General features: G+C 33.2%; 1 protein-coding gene across 1 annotated transcript; it reads right to left on the bottom strand.

Annotated features, from left to right (window-relative positions):
* Positions 1–8,452: 8,452 nt before the first annotated feature.
* Positions 8,453–11,164, bottom strand: LOC130646031 (ATP-dependent DNA helicase RecQ-like). Its single transcript, XM_057452164.1, has 4 exons — positions 11,135–11,164; positions 10,738–10,856; positions 9,867–10,304; positions 8,453–9,485 (listed from the first exon to the last, which is right to left on the bottom strand). The coding sequence occupies exons 1-4, from the start codon at positions 11,162–11,164 to the stop codon at positions 8,453–8,455; spliced, it is 1,620 nt and encodes a 539-aa protein (XP_057308147.1).
* Positions 11,165–21,622: the final 10,458 nt, after the last annotated feature.

Genomic DNA, 21,622 nt, shown 5'->3' with positions numbered 1-21,622 from the left:
TACTACTGTTTCCTTTAAAGAAATGATTGAATAAGTTATAAATTCAGGCTACTAACTTATGGGCTTCAGTATAATGTATGTGTTGAAGTCGTTTAAATCGTCGTTGGTTTCATCTTTTTCTTTTACACAATAACAATCGTCAAATGTTTTTCGTTCTTCTATCACCGTTGCAAATGAATCGAATTTCTTGCAATAAAAAATACATTCCACTATCAACGTATTGTGTTTTACCGCCACAGATGATGATGCTACTGTTTTTAACTCGTAGTAATGACTTGAAAATGTTTTTGTTGAAACCAGTAGCAGAAAAAGTAAAATCTTCATTTCATTTATGACCTTGAGAACTGCTTGTTGCGTATGTAACAAAATGCATTACGCAAAAAGCAACATAGTAATTATGTTAGTAATTATTGTTTACAATTGTTCATATGTTACATTCGCATATCAATATAACCATAACCTTCTTTTTATTGTGTTTGCTTAAGTACACTCCATTAGCTCGCCAAAGCGTGAATATTGTTAAATTGCAGGGTTTATTTTTACTTTATTTATACATTGTCATAATTTTTTTTTTCAAAAATGTGCAAGAAACAATGTGCAATGTATATGTTGATGGAATTTTGGTAGAAATTCAATTTTGAAATGCCTTTTTTTTTAAATCAAAAAGAAGTGAAAAAATTTGGAAATCAAAAATCAAATTCTGAATTTTTTTTCTGCTATTCTTTCAAACATTAAATGCAATGAACCTACGGGTTCTTTTTACCAACTCTCTGCACTCCTGCACAGAGTGCATTTTGAAGGGAGCTGAGCTTATGTTAATATTTTAAGTTATTTGACTTTTGTTTGCTATGCGTTGATCCTTATTTTCCTGGATTTGCTCAAAAAGTCCTGGGAATGAAGCTTATGGTAGTCTTAGAAGTGTTTGAGGTCAACTATTTATTAATTAATTATTAACAATCCCATATTAACTTTATGGGAGAAATCTAATAAATTTAACTACACCAATCAGAGGCGAAATAGATTGTTCACTCTTCCTTTTGGTCCAGAAAAAGATGTTGACATTCATCGACAGTCTATTATAGAACACCTTAAAGAACGTTATTGTTGGTATAATATTTCCGATTAACATCCGAGTGAAATACAGTTTGATCTAGCAGGATAGATTTGACGTAAATCTCGTTCCAAAGGATTCTTATTTTCTTTGTATTGATTTTTTTTTTCACTACAGGAACCTGAGATGTCCATGAGGGGGAGATTGGTGTGACGTATTTGTATTTGAATTTTCAATTATTGTTTTTTGATCTTTCTCTAGTTTTGAATTATTAATTTTCAATATGTTGTTTTTCGTATTAATAGACTTCAATAACCATTTCTATTCCGCAAAATACACAGACGGAAGAAACATACTAACATGAAAACGAGGTTAGTTTAGAGACAATTCTATTTTCCCAGCGAAGTGATGTACATTATAGTTTGTTTACCTATATTATTTCTCCAACTAAATTGTCGAATGAGCCAATTATAAACTTTGGTACTTTAACCAATATTGTTGACATATATATATACACTTTATTCTTTGTTATTTGATATATTTTATTTTCGAACAATCTGTGATTAATTTTATGACTTGGTTATACTAAGCATGTTGGGTTGGTGGTATCAGGCTGAATACTGGTCTTCGTGTTATATATTCAACAAATTGTGTCAAGAGAAATGCCATCACCCAAGGTAAAAGCATGCTTACTCATAAGTACCTTTGAGCCTTTAAATATTATGGCCTGTAAGAATGTTACAGTTGCAGCTAAGCTACAGATAATTGTTGTTTTTTAAATTCACAAAATGTTCTGTTAATAATTAATATTTCTATAAGTATTGCCAGTAATATTATTTTTATAAGTATTGCTAGATTGTTATTCCACATCAAGTATATCTCTGGGTATTGTGATTTTTTGACCAACAAAAGATCAACAAATTATGTAAAAATAATTTTTTTAAGGGTGTTCTTTTGAGACAAATCTGATAGGATTAACATAAAAACCCCTTCTGTATTATACTTCTTAAGTTTCAGAACTTAAGCATTCTACTGTACGAGGACAATAGATTTTTTATATGGGAAACTATGTATTTGAATCAAATAATAATCAATAGGCATTTTTTGCTGAGGGGATGGGGATGATTCCTTTATAAGCTAGGAGAGAGAATTGTTGTAGAATACACTGGTCACGATTTGTTTCAAGTAACGTTTTTTCAATGAAACAACGTTTGGCCAGTTAAGCTGGGCAGCCCTCCTTAGATATGTTTAATACTCGATCGATTTACTACAATAACTTAAACAGATGGCCTGAAAAAGTTTATAAAGTTTTATGTATAAACAGACGACCTTAGAACTAATAAATGGCTGTTTTATTTTTTAAGGATAACCCAGACATCATAACCTTACAAGTTAAACATTCTCATTATCAAAATAGTTGATAGAGGCTTAATCTTGCTCTGTCAAGTTAATTTGAAAGAGGCTAAAAATAATCTTAAGCACCTTGAATCTATTTTTTTAAATAACAGAGCAACACTACACCTACTAAATATTTTTATTTATGTAAATGTGTGACCTGTGACAAAAACATTCTCGTAAGAACAGCCGCATGTTCAGTGGTGTCTTAACCATTAGTTTATGCCAGAACCAAAAAAATAAAAAATTTGTGTTTAGTATTGTAGGTTTATCATTTTTTGAACATGTTTAAGAAATGATGAACCTACAATATTAACATGAGTCTAAACAGACAAATCAAAACAATAAACAATTTCTGAGTACTGAGTACACTGAGTTGAGCCAAAATATGTTTATTATAAATATATACTAAATGGAAAAGTTAAAGCATATTAGCAAGGGAGTGTGACAAAAATAACAATACATAGCTGGGCAGCACATCATCCCTGTGTAGATATCTAGCTATAACATCCTACCTATCATATGTGGCTAAGATGAAAAGCTTGGTAACTTTTTTAGGAAAATAGTTGTACCCTATATAATTATATATATATCAATAATAATTATACAATTTATATGAAGTTCCAGTAAACTAAGCAAGCATTTTAGATCTTATAGTATAGAATATAAACTTTTTGGAGAATTAAGAAACAAGTCGTTTATTGACAGCTATATAGGTAACTGAAACCAGATGAAAAGCTTGCCGATGAAATTTCTACAGATCAAGTAAAAAGACAAGTTCAAAGAGGTAGCAAATCAAGCAGCAAAATATGTATAATCCATAATTATATCTCAAAGTTAATGGCTAGATTTAAATGTAAAGGTAGAAAAAGCACGGCTTGCAGAACTAGCCATCGAACAGGGCTTTCTTCGACAAAAGATTTTGATTTTCAATTCCCGATTGAAAATAAAAATTATCAACTATTTTTGATTTTCCACTTCTAATTTGAAATGGAAATTCAAATGGTCCTACGGGCACACGCATTGTGATTATCTGTTTCGTATCATCTCTTTTCTTTCTACTACGGAAAAAGTTTTCGGCGGAAGGTAAAACTTAAAGATCAGGAAGATAGATTTCAGCAGAGCGATTACCCATTTTAAAGTTTCATATCATTGCGCAACGCATTCCGGGAAAAATAGGGGCAGATTACCTGAATACCAATTGTGTCAGCCGATTCAGTGAGAAAAAATTAGAGGACAGATTCAGATGCAGTATTTATTAATGAGGACGACTACAGCAAAATAATTGCTAAAAAAGAAGATGTCATTTCAGAAGATGCGGTCTAATTTATTGTGCCGCTGTGAGTTACTCATCGAACAGACACGATAAAAAATAACTATTATGGTTAGCCAGCTTTATCATCAAATTTCGTTCTCTTTTAGCTAGCTAAATAGGTTTACTTTACACAATGACAACAACTTAAAATTGTACTATCCAAAAATAAAGGTGTAAAATGCTTCTTTCTTGCTTTGTACGTTTTTTCATAAATGAGGCATTGAAGACAGCATTAACAACAACTCCCCTTATACCGCCTTAAAGAGGTTTCTTCCCCATGGCTTCATCATAACTTGGCGGATTTTCAAGGGATTGGTAACTAGCACCCGGTGGTGCAGACGCATGACCATAAGCATCTTTAGTATCGCACTTTTCCTTCTGCGCAGCTAAAGTTTGGTCGTACATAAAATACAAACTGTGGACATCAGGCGAGACGTCAGCTTTGTTTTAGTGCACTGTTGCATCCATGGATGCTTTAACACGCCAACCATGCTTTGAGAAAACATTAATTAATGCGAGTACAAGTACTCTACCGTGGATACCATTGCCTTTTGCCACAGAATGCCACGGTGAACCACCTAATTCGATCTAGGATATTTAATTAAATTAATTGGGTTGGGTCTGGATGGTTCTTAACGTTGGAGGAGTCTTTTTGATAATTTATAGACCCTAGTTCTATTTTTATACCCTGAGAATGCTGTATGAAATGAGCCCTATCTAATAAATTCGCGAAGTAGTAGTAAAGAGTACCTAATAGTACCTAAGTGCCAACCTCGTCCCCAGGACCTCTTTTCGCTTTTTTGATATCGGGGATGGCGCGAAGAAGAAGGCCCTGGTCCCCGCCGGTCGGATTTGCAATATGATTGGTAGCCTCACTTTCACTAATTATGCTTAAGATTTATAAACATTCCGCGAGTGAGACGAGTCGCCCGTATCATCAAGTTACAAACAAAAATGGTAGCCCCTCTGTCTGGTTGAGTGTCTGGTGCACACTCGGGAAAAGAAACTTGGATGGAAAATAAAATAAAAAGAAGAGGCAATTTTTTCATTCTGAAAATATAAAATAAAATGTTATAATTGGTTTTTCTACAGAAATGAATAGAGATATTTATGTAGCTAGCTATTTACAAGAAAAATAATGGTTTGTTGTTGATATGTAGTTTTGTAAATATATACATCATATATATACACTATGTGGCAAGCTCAGTACTAGCTAGCAGTAAAAATATTTTGCCAATGTAGGTGTTGTGATTAGCTAGATTATAGTATATCTGTAAAATAATTAAGAGTAATATAGCGAGAAATAGTAGGTTTGTGTACTCTACAAGGTATTTTCAAATTAGTAATCCCAAAAACTTAATTCAGAATGAACAAAGAAAATAACAAGGTAAAGTATATATACTTTTTGCCTATAACTAGCTTACATTTTTTTTAAAATTGAGGAAAAAATTTTTATTATATTTTTAGGTACAAACTACACCAAAGAAGTTATATGTACGAAAAGAATACGATGAATGTCATTGCAGGGTATGTGCCAAAGCCTTCCAAAAAAGCATATGGTGAATACATTTTCAAATAAAGCAAAAGAAAAACATATGCAACAAAAAATTATTAGAACATGTGGACTTGATATTACACAAGAGGATATTTTAACAAAGTTAATATGTAGAAACTGTCACACGTTTATAAATAAAATGTGGGAATTTCGAAGGTCATGTCAAACTAATCAAATCGAGCTCCGACAAAAAGTTTCCATTAAGCGGCTGAACATTTTTTCACCCAGGAAAGACCAGGACAAAAAAAAGGTGTTATTGGACACTACACAATGTTTAAATCAACCAAGAAAAAGGTTAAAATGTCTGTTTCTGACAATAAATCTGAAGAAAAATCAAACAACAATATAGCAACACAGGATATTTACAACAACACATCAACAATAATTTTTAAATCTGTATATAATAAAGACAGTGACAAACTTTCATCTGAACCTTTTAATATATATCAGCAAAATGCCATTGAAAGAGCAATCCATACCAATCAGCCATCTGCTTTATCACATGTTATCACACAAGTACCACAAATGGATATATTACTCAAAAAGGACATAACAACTAAAATCAATAATGCTGGCAAGAAACTGTGTAAAAGGAAAGGCAACTCATCTGTATTACTTAGTAAGGATTATACACAGTTGTCAAGCCATACAACAGATGAATTGTGGAAGGAATTAAGTGGTAATTTTCCTTTTGTTGTTGACATTTTCAATACTTTGTCAGGTAAATCATGTGATATTGCTGACTCTCCGAATGAGCTAAAAATACAGTATTGTTTTTTATATGCAATCTTGATGAATAACAGACGGCATGAACTCAGTTTAATTCAGAGAATCAATAGTGTTTTGCTGATTGAAGGTGGATGCAGCAAACAGGTAAGGTTTAACATATATATACTTCCATATTTATCTAAAAAAAATTATAGAACATAAAATTTTCCTAAAAGTTTACAGAACAATTAAAAAAATAAAAAGGAACAAAATATCAAGAACACCAATGTCTCTTTCCAAACCAAAATAGATTTGGTGTGTCAAAAATGTAAGCATCATAAGCATATATAAGAAAAAGTAAGCATATGTTAAGGCTGTGCTCAAAATACACTAGGCTTATATATAAAAAAGGTGTAATTTGTCTCATGCATACATTTTGCATTTAGCTGCAAATCCGACTAAACAAGCTTGGCATTTTTTTGTCTCCTTCAAAAAAGACCAATTTGTTGGAATTAATTGGTGGGCATTTTCTTGACTCGACAATTGCAAAAATAAAAGCAGGTTGTACATTTCGGGGAACAGGCAATAACTTTGATTTAAGAATTTTGAAAGGACATATGAGAAGTGATAACGATAATGAAGATCTACGCCTATTTGCCATCAATTTTCTGGAAAATCGTACCAACTTCACTAATTTTCCAAATGGTACACCAAGGGCAGATATCACAACAGTTCTTAGAAGTAAATTTACCTTAAATCAAGCAGAATGGAAAGCCTACATTAGCACAACAAAAATTCTCATCGCTCGAGTGCTTCTGCAATTCTTTCCAAAGTTCAGTATCTTTAAGCAAATTGTTCCTAGCCACATAGAACACAAGTACACGAATAATTTGAGCAAAAAATCATTCATTGTTTCAATGCCAATAATGGATGCAAATGAGAACAAATATGGTGACTGTGTGAAAATACTAAGGACATATGAGGACTGGATTGAAGAACTATATAGTAAAGCTGGCTTGTTGCAAAACTTACCCAATCGGGAACATCCACCACTGACTGAAGAACCTGCTTCGGTTGGTCAGACACAATCACATACGTTGTTTACAGAAAGTGATGTAATGAAGGAAATGAAAATTCCATTTTCCGGAGACCAGTTAACACGTGTGCATTTTGCAGGTGCCAAAGACTTACTGGCTGGATCACACACTCCTACAGATCGCTTTGAACATTGCTCGCCTTTTAAGCCTGTAATGTGGCATTGCAAGGCTTCTCCTCTTCAATATTCCTACCACTTATTACATCAAGGTGATTCTGTCAATCAACAAGGAACTTTTAATATATTAGAGAAAAATTTAATCGAAAAAATGCAACACCCTCCAAAGTTCTTGACTCATATGATGGCAGTGAAGAATTATTTTTAAGCATGGAAAAGGCATATATTGTAACTGCTGCAATAAAATTCTTTGGTATGACTAATCTAGATGATAAACCGACTATCCATTGTTATCCACCTAATCTGGCACATTAGTCTACAGAAGAAAAACATCAGTATTTTGATCACGTTTTAACTGAGTTTGTCGACACATCATACGTTCTTCAAAAATTTGTCACTAAGAAGATGACTATGGCCTATGCACAATTTTTTTAACTCTCTTACTGATGCAGTTAAAAGACACAGCAAAAGAGGGAGATGGAGACAGAAATATTATTAACCAAAAATTACTTTTGGTTGTCTTCAAATCATTAGGAGCTTACAGCAAATATGCTATTGAGATGTTTCTCAGCATAGCTCAGATGGAATGCTTATTAACTCCCAGACTTTCTGAGGAGTTTAAGTGGTGTTTTTTTAGCAACTGGAAAGGTGGGAAAGGAAATAATGTTTGGTACAAGAAATAATGAATAGAGTGACAAAGGGAATTGTTCAGAGAATGGGGGCAAATAAGTCAGTGAAATCTATCAGCAAAATCAGCAAGGCAGCAAATGAAATTAAAGAGATTGTGGAAAATTTTGATCAAAATGCTAAAATACATGCATCATCGACACATCATACAACGACTGACAGTATGAAGGATGGAAAAAAAATGATAAAAGATTTAATACTGCTTGATCCATTTAACTACATAAACGGACGAAAACATCACAGTTTTCCTAACATTAAAAGATCGCCCTTGCGTTTTTTAAATATGTTGATTTTCATTTATGGGTAGAAAAGCACAAGCAACTAATTTCCTTTGTTTAACATATATATATATATACCCATAAGCTGACAAAATTTGGCATTTTGGCTCATTGAATTTTTTGGTGGATGAAATTGCAGATTTCACCAACTTTGTCATGCCATGGTATATATATATTATGTTTTTTACTAACCTATTTTAGGTGCATATTTGTCTATTAAAGCATATAATTCGTTAGAACACCTTTCATTTTAAATACCAAACATAGAAAGTAAGTCTGATTCACAAGAAATAAATGCTAATTCTCTCAAGATTTCATTTACAATGTTAGTGTTAATTTTACTGTGGAAAGGAAACATCACGTTTTCATCAGAATTGATATCTTCAACCGTTTTTAACAATTCTACTTTAAGCATCTCCATATCAGCCTCAACTATGTTGCGTGCTATCTTCTTATTGTCGTCAAGTGCGTTTAATTTGATATCAATTGTAGAATCAGCACCAACATTACAGTTCTTGCAACAGTTAATCTGAGTTTTACTCTTAAATCCAAAATAGTTTAGCAAAAATACTCTGAGACATCTATCCCATACACAGTATTTTTTCATTGACTCACTTATATACTTAGATGCCAAATCAGAATTGTTGAAATATAAAAGTGAATCACAAGCTACACCATTTCTTCCTCCTCTTCCAATTTCTTGCACGAATGACTCTAATGTTGATGGAGGACTTATGTGAATAATATTAGATATATTTGGAGCATCAACACCCATACCTAGAGCAGTTGTAGCAAATACTACTCTAATTCGTGAATCTGACTTCTTTAACTCCTTCAATATATCCTCTTTCATTTGTGTAGTACAAGAAGCATGAAACTGTGCAAACAATCTTGCTCTAGGACAAATATTGTCACCAACATAATGATTTCTTATAACATTTTCAAATAATTTGTACCCATACCCACAATATCTTAAATGCATGTAAATTATTGTCATGGGATAGTGTTCTCTTTGCACGTTTAATTTTTCAGCCAACGGTTTGAGAATAACTTCAAATCCTTTCAAACCCAAGTTAGAGTTTGGGCGTCTTTGTATGTTTAAATACACATTTTTTTGATTTGGCGATACAGCAATGACTTTATACGTAATAAGGGCGAGCGATTTAATCAAATATTCTGCAGTGTCTGGTGTAGCAGTAGCGGTTAGAGCCAATGTAACAGCATCTGGGAAAAGTGCCTTTAACGTAGACAACTCGCTAAAAAGTTTTCGGAAATCCTCACCCCTATAAATCAAATAAAGCACATTAAAAGTTTATATTTTTTGAAGAAACACATTATATATAATATATGTTATTTTATGTAGCAATATACAAAGTTTTAAATTTATGAATTTACTTGAACGGCATAGTTTTATTTATAATATATTGTATGTATGTATGTAGTTTTAAGTAAAGAGAGAGAAAATATTTTGTTTATAATAATTAAAAATACACACTGGAAGCTTGAGTTCACCATTGACAAAGTCAGGGTAGGCGAATTGATTCGTGAAGTGGAGACAACATCCAAAATAAAGTTTTACATTGTCGCATAACAAAAATTTTAAAATTTGTTTCTAGCATAAAAGTGTTCGCCAGCCCTGTCTTTTTTTTTGTGTTTTTACTTACCACATGCTTACACAATGTGCTTCATCTTTAACACAACTGACAACATTTTCTTGGTAAACAGAACTTTTTAGCAATTCTCGTCCTCTGACACTAAGCAGAGATTCTGGGTTGGCAAATACTAGTTTTAATTCGCCATTTTCAATTGAAATTGGTATTTCAGGCTCACCATTCTCATCACACGAAAACAATTTTTCAGGCACAACTGTTTGCTCCAAATGAAGCACCCCAGCACCAATACCTCTCACTTCTAAGACTTTCAACTGGTCTTCTATGATAGAATTAAGAGGGCACACCATCAATACTATATTTTGGACACTCTTTCTTGGCAAAAAGTCTGCCAACAAATGAAACAACAAGGATTTCCCAAATCCAGTAGGTAAAACACCAATAACATCATATCCATTTAAAAGATGCTCGAAACATTTAACTTGCTGTGGCCTTAAGATAATATTATTTATGTTATTAATTAAAAACGTTTGTTGCAATCTACAAAATAATTGCAATATCTTGTCCATTTTGAAAAACGGAACCCTTTTAACACTTTAACTCACCGTTCACTTTTTGAAATAATTTTAAATTCTTAGTTTTACTCCATATATGGATGTCACATATCCATATAAAGAACTGTCGACATTTAGCAAAAGTGCTGACGCTGCAGTCTACACCCAAGACTTCTGGGTGTAGAAAGCGGCCGGGTCCAGGGCCTTTTTCTTCGCGCCATCCCCGATATCAAAAAAGCGAAAAGAGGTCCTGGGGACGAGGTTGTGCCCAATAAAGTCATGTATGTTTCAATTTGTCCGCTTGACTGACATAGTCGACCCCCTGGCACCCGGACTATAAAATAAAGTCTGTTATAAACATTAGTTAGTACAGTATCATATTATTGACTAGTCTATAGCCCTTGAAAAATTCACGGGGATTAGCCTTTTGTATATATTTTTGCATCACTACTTCGCGCAATCTCAGCAAAAATACACTTATTTGTGGGGTCTAGAATAAAGCTACGCAAAACCATTATGACAGACGAAATCATGACAAAAACACTTCTTTAAAGTTTGTTCAGCTTATATTGTCCAATTAAACTTAAACAAGAATAAGACATTTTAGATATCAAGACAACTGCAATAACTTATGCCTTTTTTATATGTTTTTGCCGAAACCGTTTTTTGAAATAACTTTTTAAAGGTGATAAATTGTACAAATATATTGCATTTATGTATAATATATATATACTAGTCGGTTGCCCGTGGAAAAATCCACGGGTTCACCCGTCCTTTTTTACCGCATTGTGTGCGCATCGCTACTTGCCCAGCTAACCTACCATTTTGCGTGACGGACGGACAGACAGACAGACAGACGAATACGGGTATTATAATATAGATGTAAACTAGAATATTTTAAAAGAACAATGAGATTGGGCATAACTTAAAAAGAAGAACAAGGTAAAAACAAAGGCAAGGCTGAAATTTGATTAAAATGTCTTTATAACATCGAGCATAAAGTGGCCGGGGGCTATAAATCCGGAACTACTTATGCTCAAGTGATAAAACTTGGAGTACTTGTAATTACTGGCTTTTGTGTGGCGCTTTTTGGGACATATATTTTATGATGGTAGCGCAATGAGAAGAAAAACAGCAGGAAATTCTAACTCGTGGTTTTTTCCCTAAACTAAACTAAACTAAGACTAAATATTTATGATACCACTTTAAATTAACGAATGATATTTTTTAATGGCTTAACGACTGTGTTTTATCCACAATAAAAAATTAAAGGTTATTGATTGCCAAAAAACAGTGGCTATCCATTATGGTCAGCCTAGCAAAAAGTCAAGTGTCAAAAGAGAAAGACATCATTGTTATTACCATATTGCAACTTTTAATGACTTAAAGAAGTACTGTGCTCAAATACTCACTACCTCTTATAATTAACTGAAGTGTTGAACAATAGGAAAACGATTGTGTTACCTGAAGAGAGTGTGGCTGGTTTAAGGTAGGTATATCTAACTGTAGCTGACCTATTGTATGTTAGCTGTTACATCAACCTAAAAGACTAAAACCTACATAGAAAAAAATTTATTTTTGTCCGCAATAAAGATTCTTAAAATTCTTTATTTACTTGAAATGTAAAAAATGCAGTTTCCACTAAAATTACTAAATTTATAGGCATCCGCTTAAGAGTCAGCCATTCGCTAAAATTAAATTATATCAACTTATCAAAACTGCTTCTTTTTACACAATCCCCTAATCATGATTTACGCTATACATGTAGTTGTGGCTCCTTTATGATTTTTTGTCGTGAGTTGATCTTACAGATAATGGTCTTAAAGCTCGATATTTAATTATATATTTCTTCTACTTTCACTGTGATTAGCTATAATTTTTGTTCTATCTTCCATTCCTGGCCTAGCTATTGTTAAACCTATTTAATCCGGGTTATTTCGAACATATGCAAAAAAAATGCAAAAAATTATTTTGTGACGTTCAAGTTACGTAGGCTCTTATTTTCCGTTAAACAAAGTGGATAATAGAATAAGAGGTAGCTTCAAGTAATTGACAAGTGCATAACCTAAAGGTTTTGCTCAAAACGGCAGGGCGTGAAATCCACCCCCGATCGTCATAAAAAAACGTGTGTACTATTTTCTACAATCGTGTTTAAACATTTTGAGGAATAAATGCTTAATTTCAAAGACCATCCCCCCAACAATGATTGTGAAAGCTCCCATGTCAACGTTTACAACGGAAATAGGATCTTAGGATATTTGGTTAAATCGGAAATCTCAAATCTGTGATAACTCTTGCTGGCATCAACACAACAGGCATAATTTTTTTCGATTTGTTAGCATTTAACGACCATCACGATAATTGTTCCATTGAAAACTTTTAACAAAAGCAATAGGCCAAGATAAGACTATGAGAACTGCTATAGCACGTTATTTAATGTTCTCTACAAACAAAGAATTAGGAAAAAACAATAAATACGAGAAAGTCATCAAGAAAAAATGGTTTATACAAGCGCTTTTTAAAGCCGCCTATAAAATCAGGTTTCAGATAAAAAATTAAGTTATAGCCTCACCATGAATAAGTATAAAATTGTCCCAAATATTTTTTTCTTCAATGTAAGCTCCAACTGAATAGAAAAAATCAGAAAATGTCAACAAACTATTACATGTCGAACAAAAATTATGACAAGCAATAAGGACTGGGTTAGAGCTAGATATAACATATTGAGTTTAACCGTGTAAAAATCGCAGACTCGGGTGCTTTCTAGTACCTTGGTCATAATCGACAAGAGGATTTCACTACTAAGCAGAAATATATTTGACACTAATGGTTTTCATTTAAATAGAAAACGGAAAGCGGAAAGAAAATTACATTCTGCAATTGCATCACGATCATGAAATGCAAAAACTTTAACTATTGCCAATGACAAGCCAGCTTTGTCCAACAAGATTTCACCTGCGTCAATTTCCTGTTTAGTCAACGCCAGAGGGGTTAGAAGTAAAGGACGAAAAATTTAGTTTTCTATTTTAAGTAATATTTTTCGCATAACATGCCAACGACTCTCCTTATCATTATTGGGAATCGGTGCAAACTAAAAAGTCGTTGTTATTGTTGTCGTCGTTGTTGTTGTTGTTGTCGTCGTCGTTGTTGTTGTTTATGTTTGTTGCAATAAACTTTTCTTCAGTTCAAATCTGTATGAATCTTGACTTTGTTTCTCTTTCCAAGAGATTACGTCAAGTTAGAGGAAGGGGAGGTGGACATTTGTTTTTAAGTGGTGTGTGGCCTTGTGGTTATGGAGTTCGCTTCGTAATAACAACACACGGTCCACAGCGTGGCTATGTTTAGCATGTGTCTTCACCACAGCTACGGGTCAACCCATGCCATATGAAATTGTGCAGGCAATGCGGTGTATACCTAATGTATACATTCAGAACACAGAACCCACGTTAATAACAGTGTTTTCAACACTGAAGTGGCTATATCCTGTATACGAATTCAAAATAATAATAAGTTAAAAAATCATTATATGGAATTTAATTTTGGAATTTTATTTTATGGACGACTTCATATATTTTTCAGTTTAGCAAAAATACAATTTACGGTGGTTTTAATTTGACATTTTATTGAAAATAATTTGAGAATTTATAGAAAAAAAAACAAGCCTAGATTGCAGCAAACGGTATCTCACTTATATCTCACTTATTGTATTGTTGACACTGTTTGCCTAATTCTTGCAATCGCGATAAAATTCCAAAGAATCTGAATCTATACGAATGACTTAATTTTGTGCTAAGGTTATTTCTAGCTATACTGACCGCTTTTACTCTTGTTCATGATGCTTTTCTATGGTTGACTAAGGCATGTTTTAAAGAGATTTTTAATTAATTGAAAAGTTTAAATAATAAAACATTCAGTACTTCCAAGGAGTTTTAAAGAGAAAAATTAGATACATCTAAGCAAAGTCCATTTAAAATCTATTCAATTTCTTATGTTTAACCGCTCCTTTGAATGCCATCCGTAGCGCCACCTTTGCCGTACTTTTACATGCCAAAAGTTTAACCTCCTCCTTTAAACCTCCTTGGTACCAACTCTGCTTGATTACGATATTTTCTCTTTCTTACCCCATACGTACTAAACCTTTTAGGAGCCACAAAACTAAGGGTAGAGGTTAATAACTGTCCTCTCCCTCTCTCTTTAACTTTTGATCCAGAGCTGGTTTTACAATGAAACTTTGCATGACATAGTCAATTTTTTAATGTCATTTTGACAAGGCATTTCAGGACAAGCTTTGCTACCTTCGCCACCACTTAATATAAAATACTGCTATTATTATAAAGACTGGTAAAAAAAACTACAAACTCGCAGGTTCTTAGATTTTCATCCGTCGTAGATATTTCCCTCGCCGGTGTTTCGTGCATTAATGTTTGCTCTTGTTAGCAAAGTGTTAAAATCACTCCGCCAATGGCTCAAAGCGAACCTGCGGCGCACAGAATACGGGTGTCGTTACAGAGACTAGCAATTAGCTTGTGAATGAATCCACGGGTTGCCTGTCCGTTATATATCGCATTTCGTGTTTCCGTAGCGCCAAACAAACAGACACAATTTAAGGCATTGATATAAGAGATAACCCGTGAAAAATTAACTGGGTCATTCGTCCTTGCAAATCCACGGGATTTCTAACATCGCAAGAAAGTAAATCAAAGTTTATGCGCATTTTAAGCACTGTTTACCTAAACTATGTATCCGCAAAAGTAGCATTTCCTCAATTTATTGGCTGCAGAGAAATCGCATCTTGATACTTTTTGACAACTTCATAAAAAAGAAGAAAAAGTGCCATTGTACTTTTGTGTATTATGTTATCAATTGTAGTTTGTCAATCAGAATTTTGCCTTTTCTGCTTTCCTTAAAAACATAGCGCTCAAGATTAGGGTAGAAATAAATCTTTGTGTGTTTTCCTTCTGTTTTTACTTGTTATTGTACAGAACAAGTTACAAAAGTAACGTTAAAAAGCGTGGTCGTTCGTCATAATACGTTAAAAATACGCACAACCAGTCACCTACACTAAAAATAGTTATTTTAACACACTCATTTTAGTCTTAAATTACGTAACAAATTCCTCATGCAATGAGCCATCCAAAGCTAGTAGTAATAACCCATAACTTGCATCTCACATACTGTCAAAAAACCCTGTTGGTTTAACACCAATCGGACATACCGCCCTAAAATAGTTTTGTCGCATTTGAAAGTTTCTAGAATAAAGGGACGTTTTTCCAACTTGGCACACACCTGATAGTTTTGCATCATGTCAAATGAAGATGAAGCTTCTATCATAGCGTTCTCTATTAGGCCGGTAGCAAAAGTTGCACTATATAATAGGACACGCGCGATGATACTCGGTTTCGTCAAATCAACTTTGATCCATTCGTTGCTTAATTTGTTGTCTGAGAATTGACATGTAAACCATGGACCATCAAAAGCGTTAGAAGAATGCTTTTGAAATAAAGTTGATGAACTCCACGATGGTTTTTCTTGTGACAAATTAATTTCATCTAAAATAGAAACTTTTTCTTAATTCACAACGTCAGCTCGGTTCTATCATTGTTGTTACTTTTAATTCTTAATTATAGGCGACACACTTCAAAAGTCACACAGTCTAAATCAATGCTTAGTTGGTACAGATTTACTATAAACACGGATGTAATATCAATTATTGTTGTATTTTGAAAATACTTTAAAGAAAGAAACTTTGGCGAAAGAAAATTTCAAAGTCCGAATTAAGGAAAATAACTATCCAAATAATTAAAATAAATGGTTTACAAATATTACACGAATAAGAAAAGTAGCTTAAAAGAAGTTTATTAAAAAACGAAGTCCTGTAATGAATAAAAATGCAATAATTAATTAATTCATTCGCAATTAAGTCTGTTTAAGTTTTTCGCGCAACTTCTCTTCCTTTAAAGCACAATTGTAGGCAAACAAGTCAAGGCTGGTTTCCATTTGTCTGGATCGGACCGGATTGGACACGGAGCCGATCCGTTATTTATCGGTGCACACGCTGAAGAAGGTGTTTTTTATCCAATACATTTTGAAGCCAGATAGAGGTTTTTTTATTTAAAATAGTTCGAGACTGTTTAAAAACCGATCCAAAAGAAGTTGAAAATTTTTTGATCCAAGGATTCTTGATCAATACTAGACCGTTTTTTTATCAAATGAATGTTGTAAAGCGTTTGATCACGTGATGTAAATTTAAAAGTAAAGCTAAAGCTAGCTGGGTCTGTTACTAGATAGTTTTTTATTCCTACATATTAAGTATCATTCAGCCTTTACTAGTAACATTTTTCATAACTATATATCCTTATTCTTTCCTAGCAATACTTTATGGCTGTGTGGGGCGAAAAAAAGGAGGTTTAAGATGGACTTACGTCAAAAATAAGATCTTTAACTTAAGATAACCAAAAATATTTTACATACAATCGTAGTTCCAGCATTTTATAATCTTAAAAAAGGAAATTATTTTTATTTTTGTCGTGTTATTCAACTACATATTCGACTTTTTTTTTCTTTACTAGTTTTGATATGACAGTTAAAGTTCACAAACTGAAAGCCAGGATTACCTAATGGGTATTCTTTATTCAAAAATTTTATAAGGTCTGCTATTGTTAAGAAAATCGCTATTTATGTGTATATTCAGTCCTACAAATTCTATTTCCCTTAACCCAATTCGGCCCGGGTTTTAACGAACATATTATGACCGGGGGGGGGGGGGGGGGCGGAATCCGCCCCCCTCAATAACTTTTCATAGGCTTGTCCAAATTGAATCAAACTTGGCACACTTATAGTACGTCACAAAAGGAACAAAATAGCAGCAATAAAGTTTTGCTTACGTCAGCACATTCTCCGTGACGTCATCAAAAGCTTGAAATTTGTTCAAAATGATACTATCTGCTTAAAATTCAATTACTTTAGTTCCAGAGCGAATTTTTACATTCTGTTTGAAGTTTCTGAAAGCTAAATAAATTTTATTTAATATATTATCCGGTTTTTACACAGATCGTATGAAAAATTGTCAAATATTCCAAAAAAATCCAGTTTTTTCCGATTTTTGGATAAAATCTGGAAAAATCGGGAAATCGGATTAACCACGTAACCAAAACATGCGAAATGATTCTTCTTGATTAGAAAAAGTTGTGTTGTAAGTTTCAAGTTCTAAACATAATCCTAACAAGAGTTATTTTATTTTTCCTATTATAAGAGTTTCATAGAGATTTTTAGGAGTAGTTTTGATTAACAGCCAATATCAAAGCCTCTGAAAGATATGGGACCTAAATACTTTGCATGCAGGTGTCTAACAGATAAATATTGAAACTCAGTAAGCATTGTAGCCATGCAACATAGCATTGAAGAGTTATTAAAAAAAACCGTCAAGGGACCGAATAGGGTTAATGTTCATGCAACTTTACTTAAATTATTTATTTTTAGGCTGCCTAAAAATGTCAAGATTTAACAAATTTGATAATTCTACAAATTCAATGCCAGCTTTCACAACAATAGCACCAGCTTCCACAACAACAACAGCAGCTACTACAACAGCAAAAACACAAACAACAACAACAACAACACAAACAAAAACACCAGCTTAATCAGAGCGAGGAGGCCTCAATGAAGTAAGGTCCACTTTCCTTACCATCCCTTATAACCCCTACTTCTCTCGGATATTGTCATCACCTTATTTCCAAAAAAGTTTTAGTCTAAATATATTATTTTCTCTATTTTAGAATCTATCCTACCGAGCATATCTGCGGTACCGCAGAAAAAATCCAGGACCCAGGTCCAGGGCGTCATATTTGGTGTAGCGTCGCCTTGGGGGCAGGGAGCGTGAGGGCTTCCGCTGGCGGGAGCGGCCTCGGCCCTCTTTTTCTTAGTTTGGCATTCAATACAGTTGTCTTAATATATAGTTTTAGCCCAAAATACCACTGTCAATATTTTGCAGATAACGTAATAATGTTTGTAGTCTTTTGCATAGTTAGTATCAATACTACTAATATTCATAGTTTATTTAAAAAAAATACGATACTTAAAAATCTTGGGCTCTTTGTCAGTCTTCTATGGAAGGTTTGCCTGCTTTTCCTTAGTTTCGCATTAATGGCATCAGTAGTCAGTTTTAGCCGATATCAATATTTTGCATAGTTAGTATTTCTAATATTTATAGTTTATTTCAAAAAATATGATACATAAAAAATCTTTTGTCAAAAATTAAAAAACTCAGTCTGATGCCTTTTAGCCTTGTTTAATCCTTATGTTTAGTTCTTATTCACATATAGTTATTTTACTTCGCTTTGTTAATATCATAGACAGCTATTTTATTCAATGCAACAAGTTCTACACAAACCATTGTATTATTCATCTTTACCCTGTTATATATCTACTGGTGTTATGTAACGTTTACGTTAACGTTCACGTTGTAATGTTTGAACGTAGCTATATTTAATCATTAAAATAGTTCGTAATTTACATTCTCTCAAAAATTTGAAGTTCTAATGTTAAACTCTATATATTTTAGTTTAAAGCTGGCTACAATGAGGTTGAAGATTATCCAAAACTTTTTTCTTTGGATAACCTTTTGGCTAAACCGATACCCCTGTGAGAAGCAGCTAATACGAACAACATAAATGTTCGGGGGACCAGCAATCCTGAACCTATCAAATTTGTATCTGCATGAGTGTTGAATTGTTTCTTTTTTTAGTAGAAAACATCACACGAGTTACTACTTGAGCAATCCCCTAAGAAATTTTATGCTGTGTTATAAGGTAAGTTTTTTTTATTCTACTTACTTCCCTTCGTCATTGATGGCTTACCCCGGCGTTTCGACGCAGGGATTCCCGGCTAGTCTATATTATAATACCCGTATACATGTATCTATATATATATATATTGGCGGCCACTATCACCAATATCAACTAATAAAAACTTCATTGCGTAACGCCATTAATACTGTGGGTCTTTGTATAATTAAAAAAAGATGGACCTTCACGTGCTGGGGCTTGCATTACCACATGCTTTCCATCAATTGTGTCAATAAAGTTAGGGAACTGCCAAAGTTTCTCGAACCTTGCAGCTCTTTTTTTCCATTCAACTTGCGTTGATGGACATTTCAATTGTCCTGCGCCCGACAATTTTTCACATATGGCATGTTTAACTTATAATTCTACCAGCTTTTGTAGTTCCGATGCGATAACTGCCCGCTATGGTAGATTTTTCATCTCCAGTCACTAGATATCTTAAGGTTATGCACAAATGTTGATCAGCAGATATGTCTTCACGTTTTAAATTCAATTTAGAAATGAATGGTGCGACATAACATAAGAATTTTTCGTATTTTCCAGGTAACATGCAATATTGTTTCGAGAAAAATGTTATCAAAGAGGTGTAGATCTTAAATTAATAGATGGTATTTCTGTTTTCTTTCATGGAATTTCTTACGCATTATCTTTTCTTTATTTGTTCCTTAAAATCATTAAAAGTAGCAAGATTCTAATTTTAATCTAATTTTAATTTTATTTAAAAAATGTAAACAAAGGTTGTTTACATTTTTTAAATAAAAATTTTCGCACTTTTAGAAGTGGAAATCTTTACATGGATCTGGATCGGATTATATTTCGATCCCATCCTGATCTGATCCGGTACGATCCAGACAAGTGAAAACCAGCCTTCAGTGGGAAGAGACTAATCCAGCTGATGGGGTTATGAGTTTGTCTCGGCAAGAGCTTTGTTATAAAAAATGCTGGAGAAATGCGTAATTCACAAGCAATTTTTTTGAAAAAAATAATTAAAATAAAAATTATAATTAAAAGAGACTAACCTATCGGTTTCAAGAGAACATCGTCAGTTGAGCTGTTTGAATCGTCACTGTCTTTTTCTTTTTCTTTCACACAATAACATTCGTCAAATGTTTTTCGTTCTTCTATCACCGTTGCAAACGAATCAAATTTCTTGCAATAAAAAACACATGCCACTATCAGCGTATTATGTTTTACCGCCACAGATGATGATGCTACCGTTTTCTGCTCGTAGTAATGACTTCCAGATTTTTTTGTTAAAACCACCAATAAAAGGAGTAAAATCTTCATTTTCTTAACTCTTGCCTCGTTGCGTGATTTGCGGGAAAATAAGAATGGTGCATATGTCCCATTCACATGTTAATATCTTATTTTATCACATTTTCTTAATTTTACTCTCCTATAGTGCCAACCTTTAAATTAAGGGTTTTTTTAAATCTATTTTATATGTAAATTGTTATGAAGGTTTTCTTCGATAACACGCAAAAAAGACAATATAAGATTTTTAATAGGGGCTAATGGAGAACAATTTAAACGCTATCCAGCTTGAGGTTTAAATGAGTCGTGTGGTCAAAATGCCCTCTTCTAAACCAATGTTTTATTTTTAAAATTAACTTGGTAGATAGCAACTACTACAACCTGACGAAGATTTCAGTCTTGCTTTCCTTTTCGTCGTACCGAGTTATTAATTACTGGTACATTGACTCCTTGAAAAATCTACTTAGTCAGGCAAATAACGGAAAAGATGTGCTTTTTACAAACAGTTTCAATAGATATTGGTTATAAACGGGTTTTTTTGACGACGTCATCAACTCGTCTGTTCTAAAACGATTGTGTTGCTCCAGCTTTAGGAAAATGATTCCATTTTGTCCCCAGGTGGTTCGTAGTTACCTACGCGGTGAAAAACAACTTTAACAAACTTAAGCGCATTGGAATGGCTTTACTAATCTTGCCAAGTATATTTGCGTCAGTCCAATGCAATGAGTTAGTGCCTTACCGTCCAAGAAAATAAGAAATCAGACAAATCAGAAAAGAATAAGTTTAAATAGAGCGCAATGAATTCCTGAAACAATATATAATCTAGGAGGATGGATAGAAAAAAGAAGGTACATTTTCAAAGTTTATTTTAAAATAACCCCGTTTTCTAAATGATCTTTCCTTTGTTAAAAATGTTTAAGATATTGGTAGTGTAGCGCATAAATTATGCTAGATTAAAAACTACTGAAAATTGATTGGTTTTCGTTAATAATCAAAACAAAAAACGACAGGGCATAAATTTTATAACCAAAACAAAAATGGAGTAAGTAGCCTTGCAAATAGTTGTAGCAAACAAATTTTAAATAAAATAGTACAAAAAACTTTTAGTCTTTTCACAAACTATATTAGCATGATTTTAATGTTGATACCACGCCCACGGACA

Source organism: Hydractinia symbiolongicarpus, chromosome 5, assembly GCF_029227915.1.
Source record: "Hydractinia symbiolongicarpus strain clone_291-10 chromosome 5, HSymV2.1, whole genome shotgun sequence".
Classification (NCBI taxonomy): Eukaryota; Metazoa; Cnidaria; class Hydrozoa; order Anthoathecata; family Hydractiniidae; genus Hydractinia; species Hydractinia symbiolongicarpus.
The sequence above is the reverse complement of the archived record's forward strand: the minus strand, read 5'-3'. Positions and strand labels throughout refer to the sequence as shown.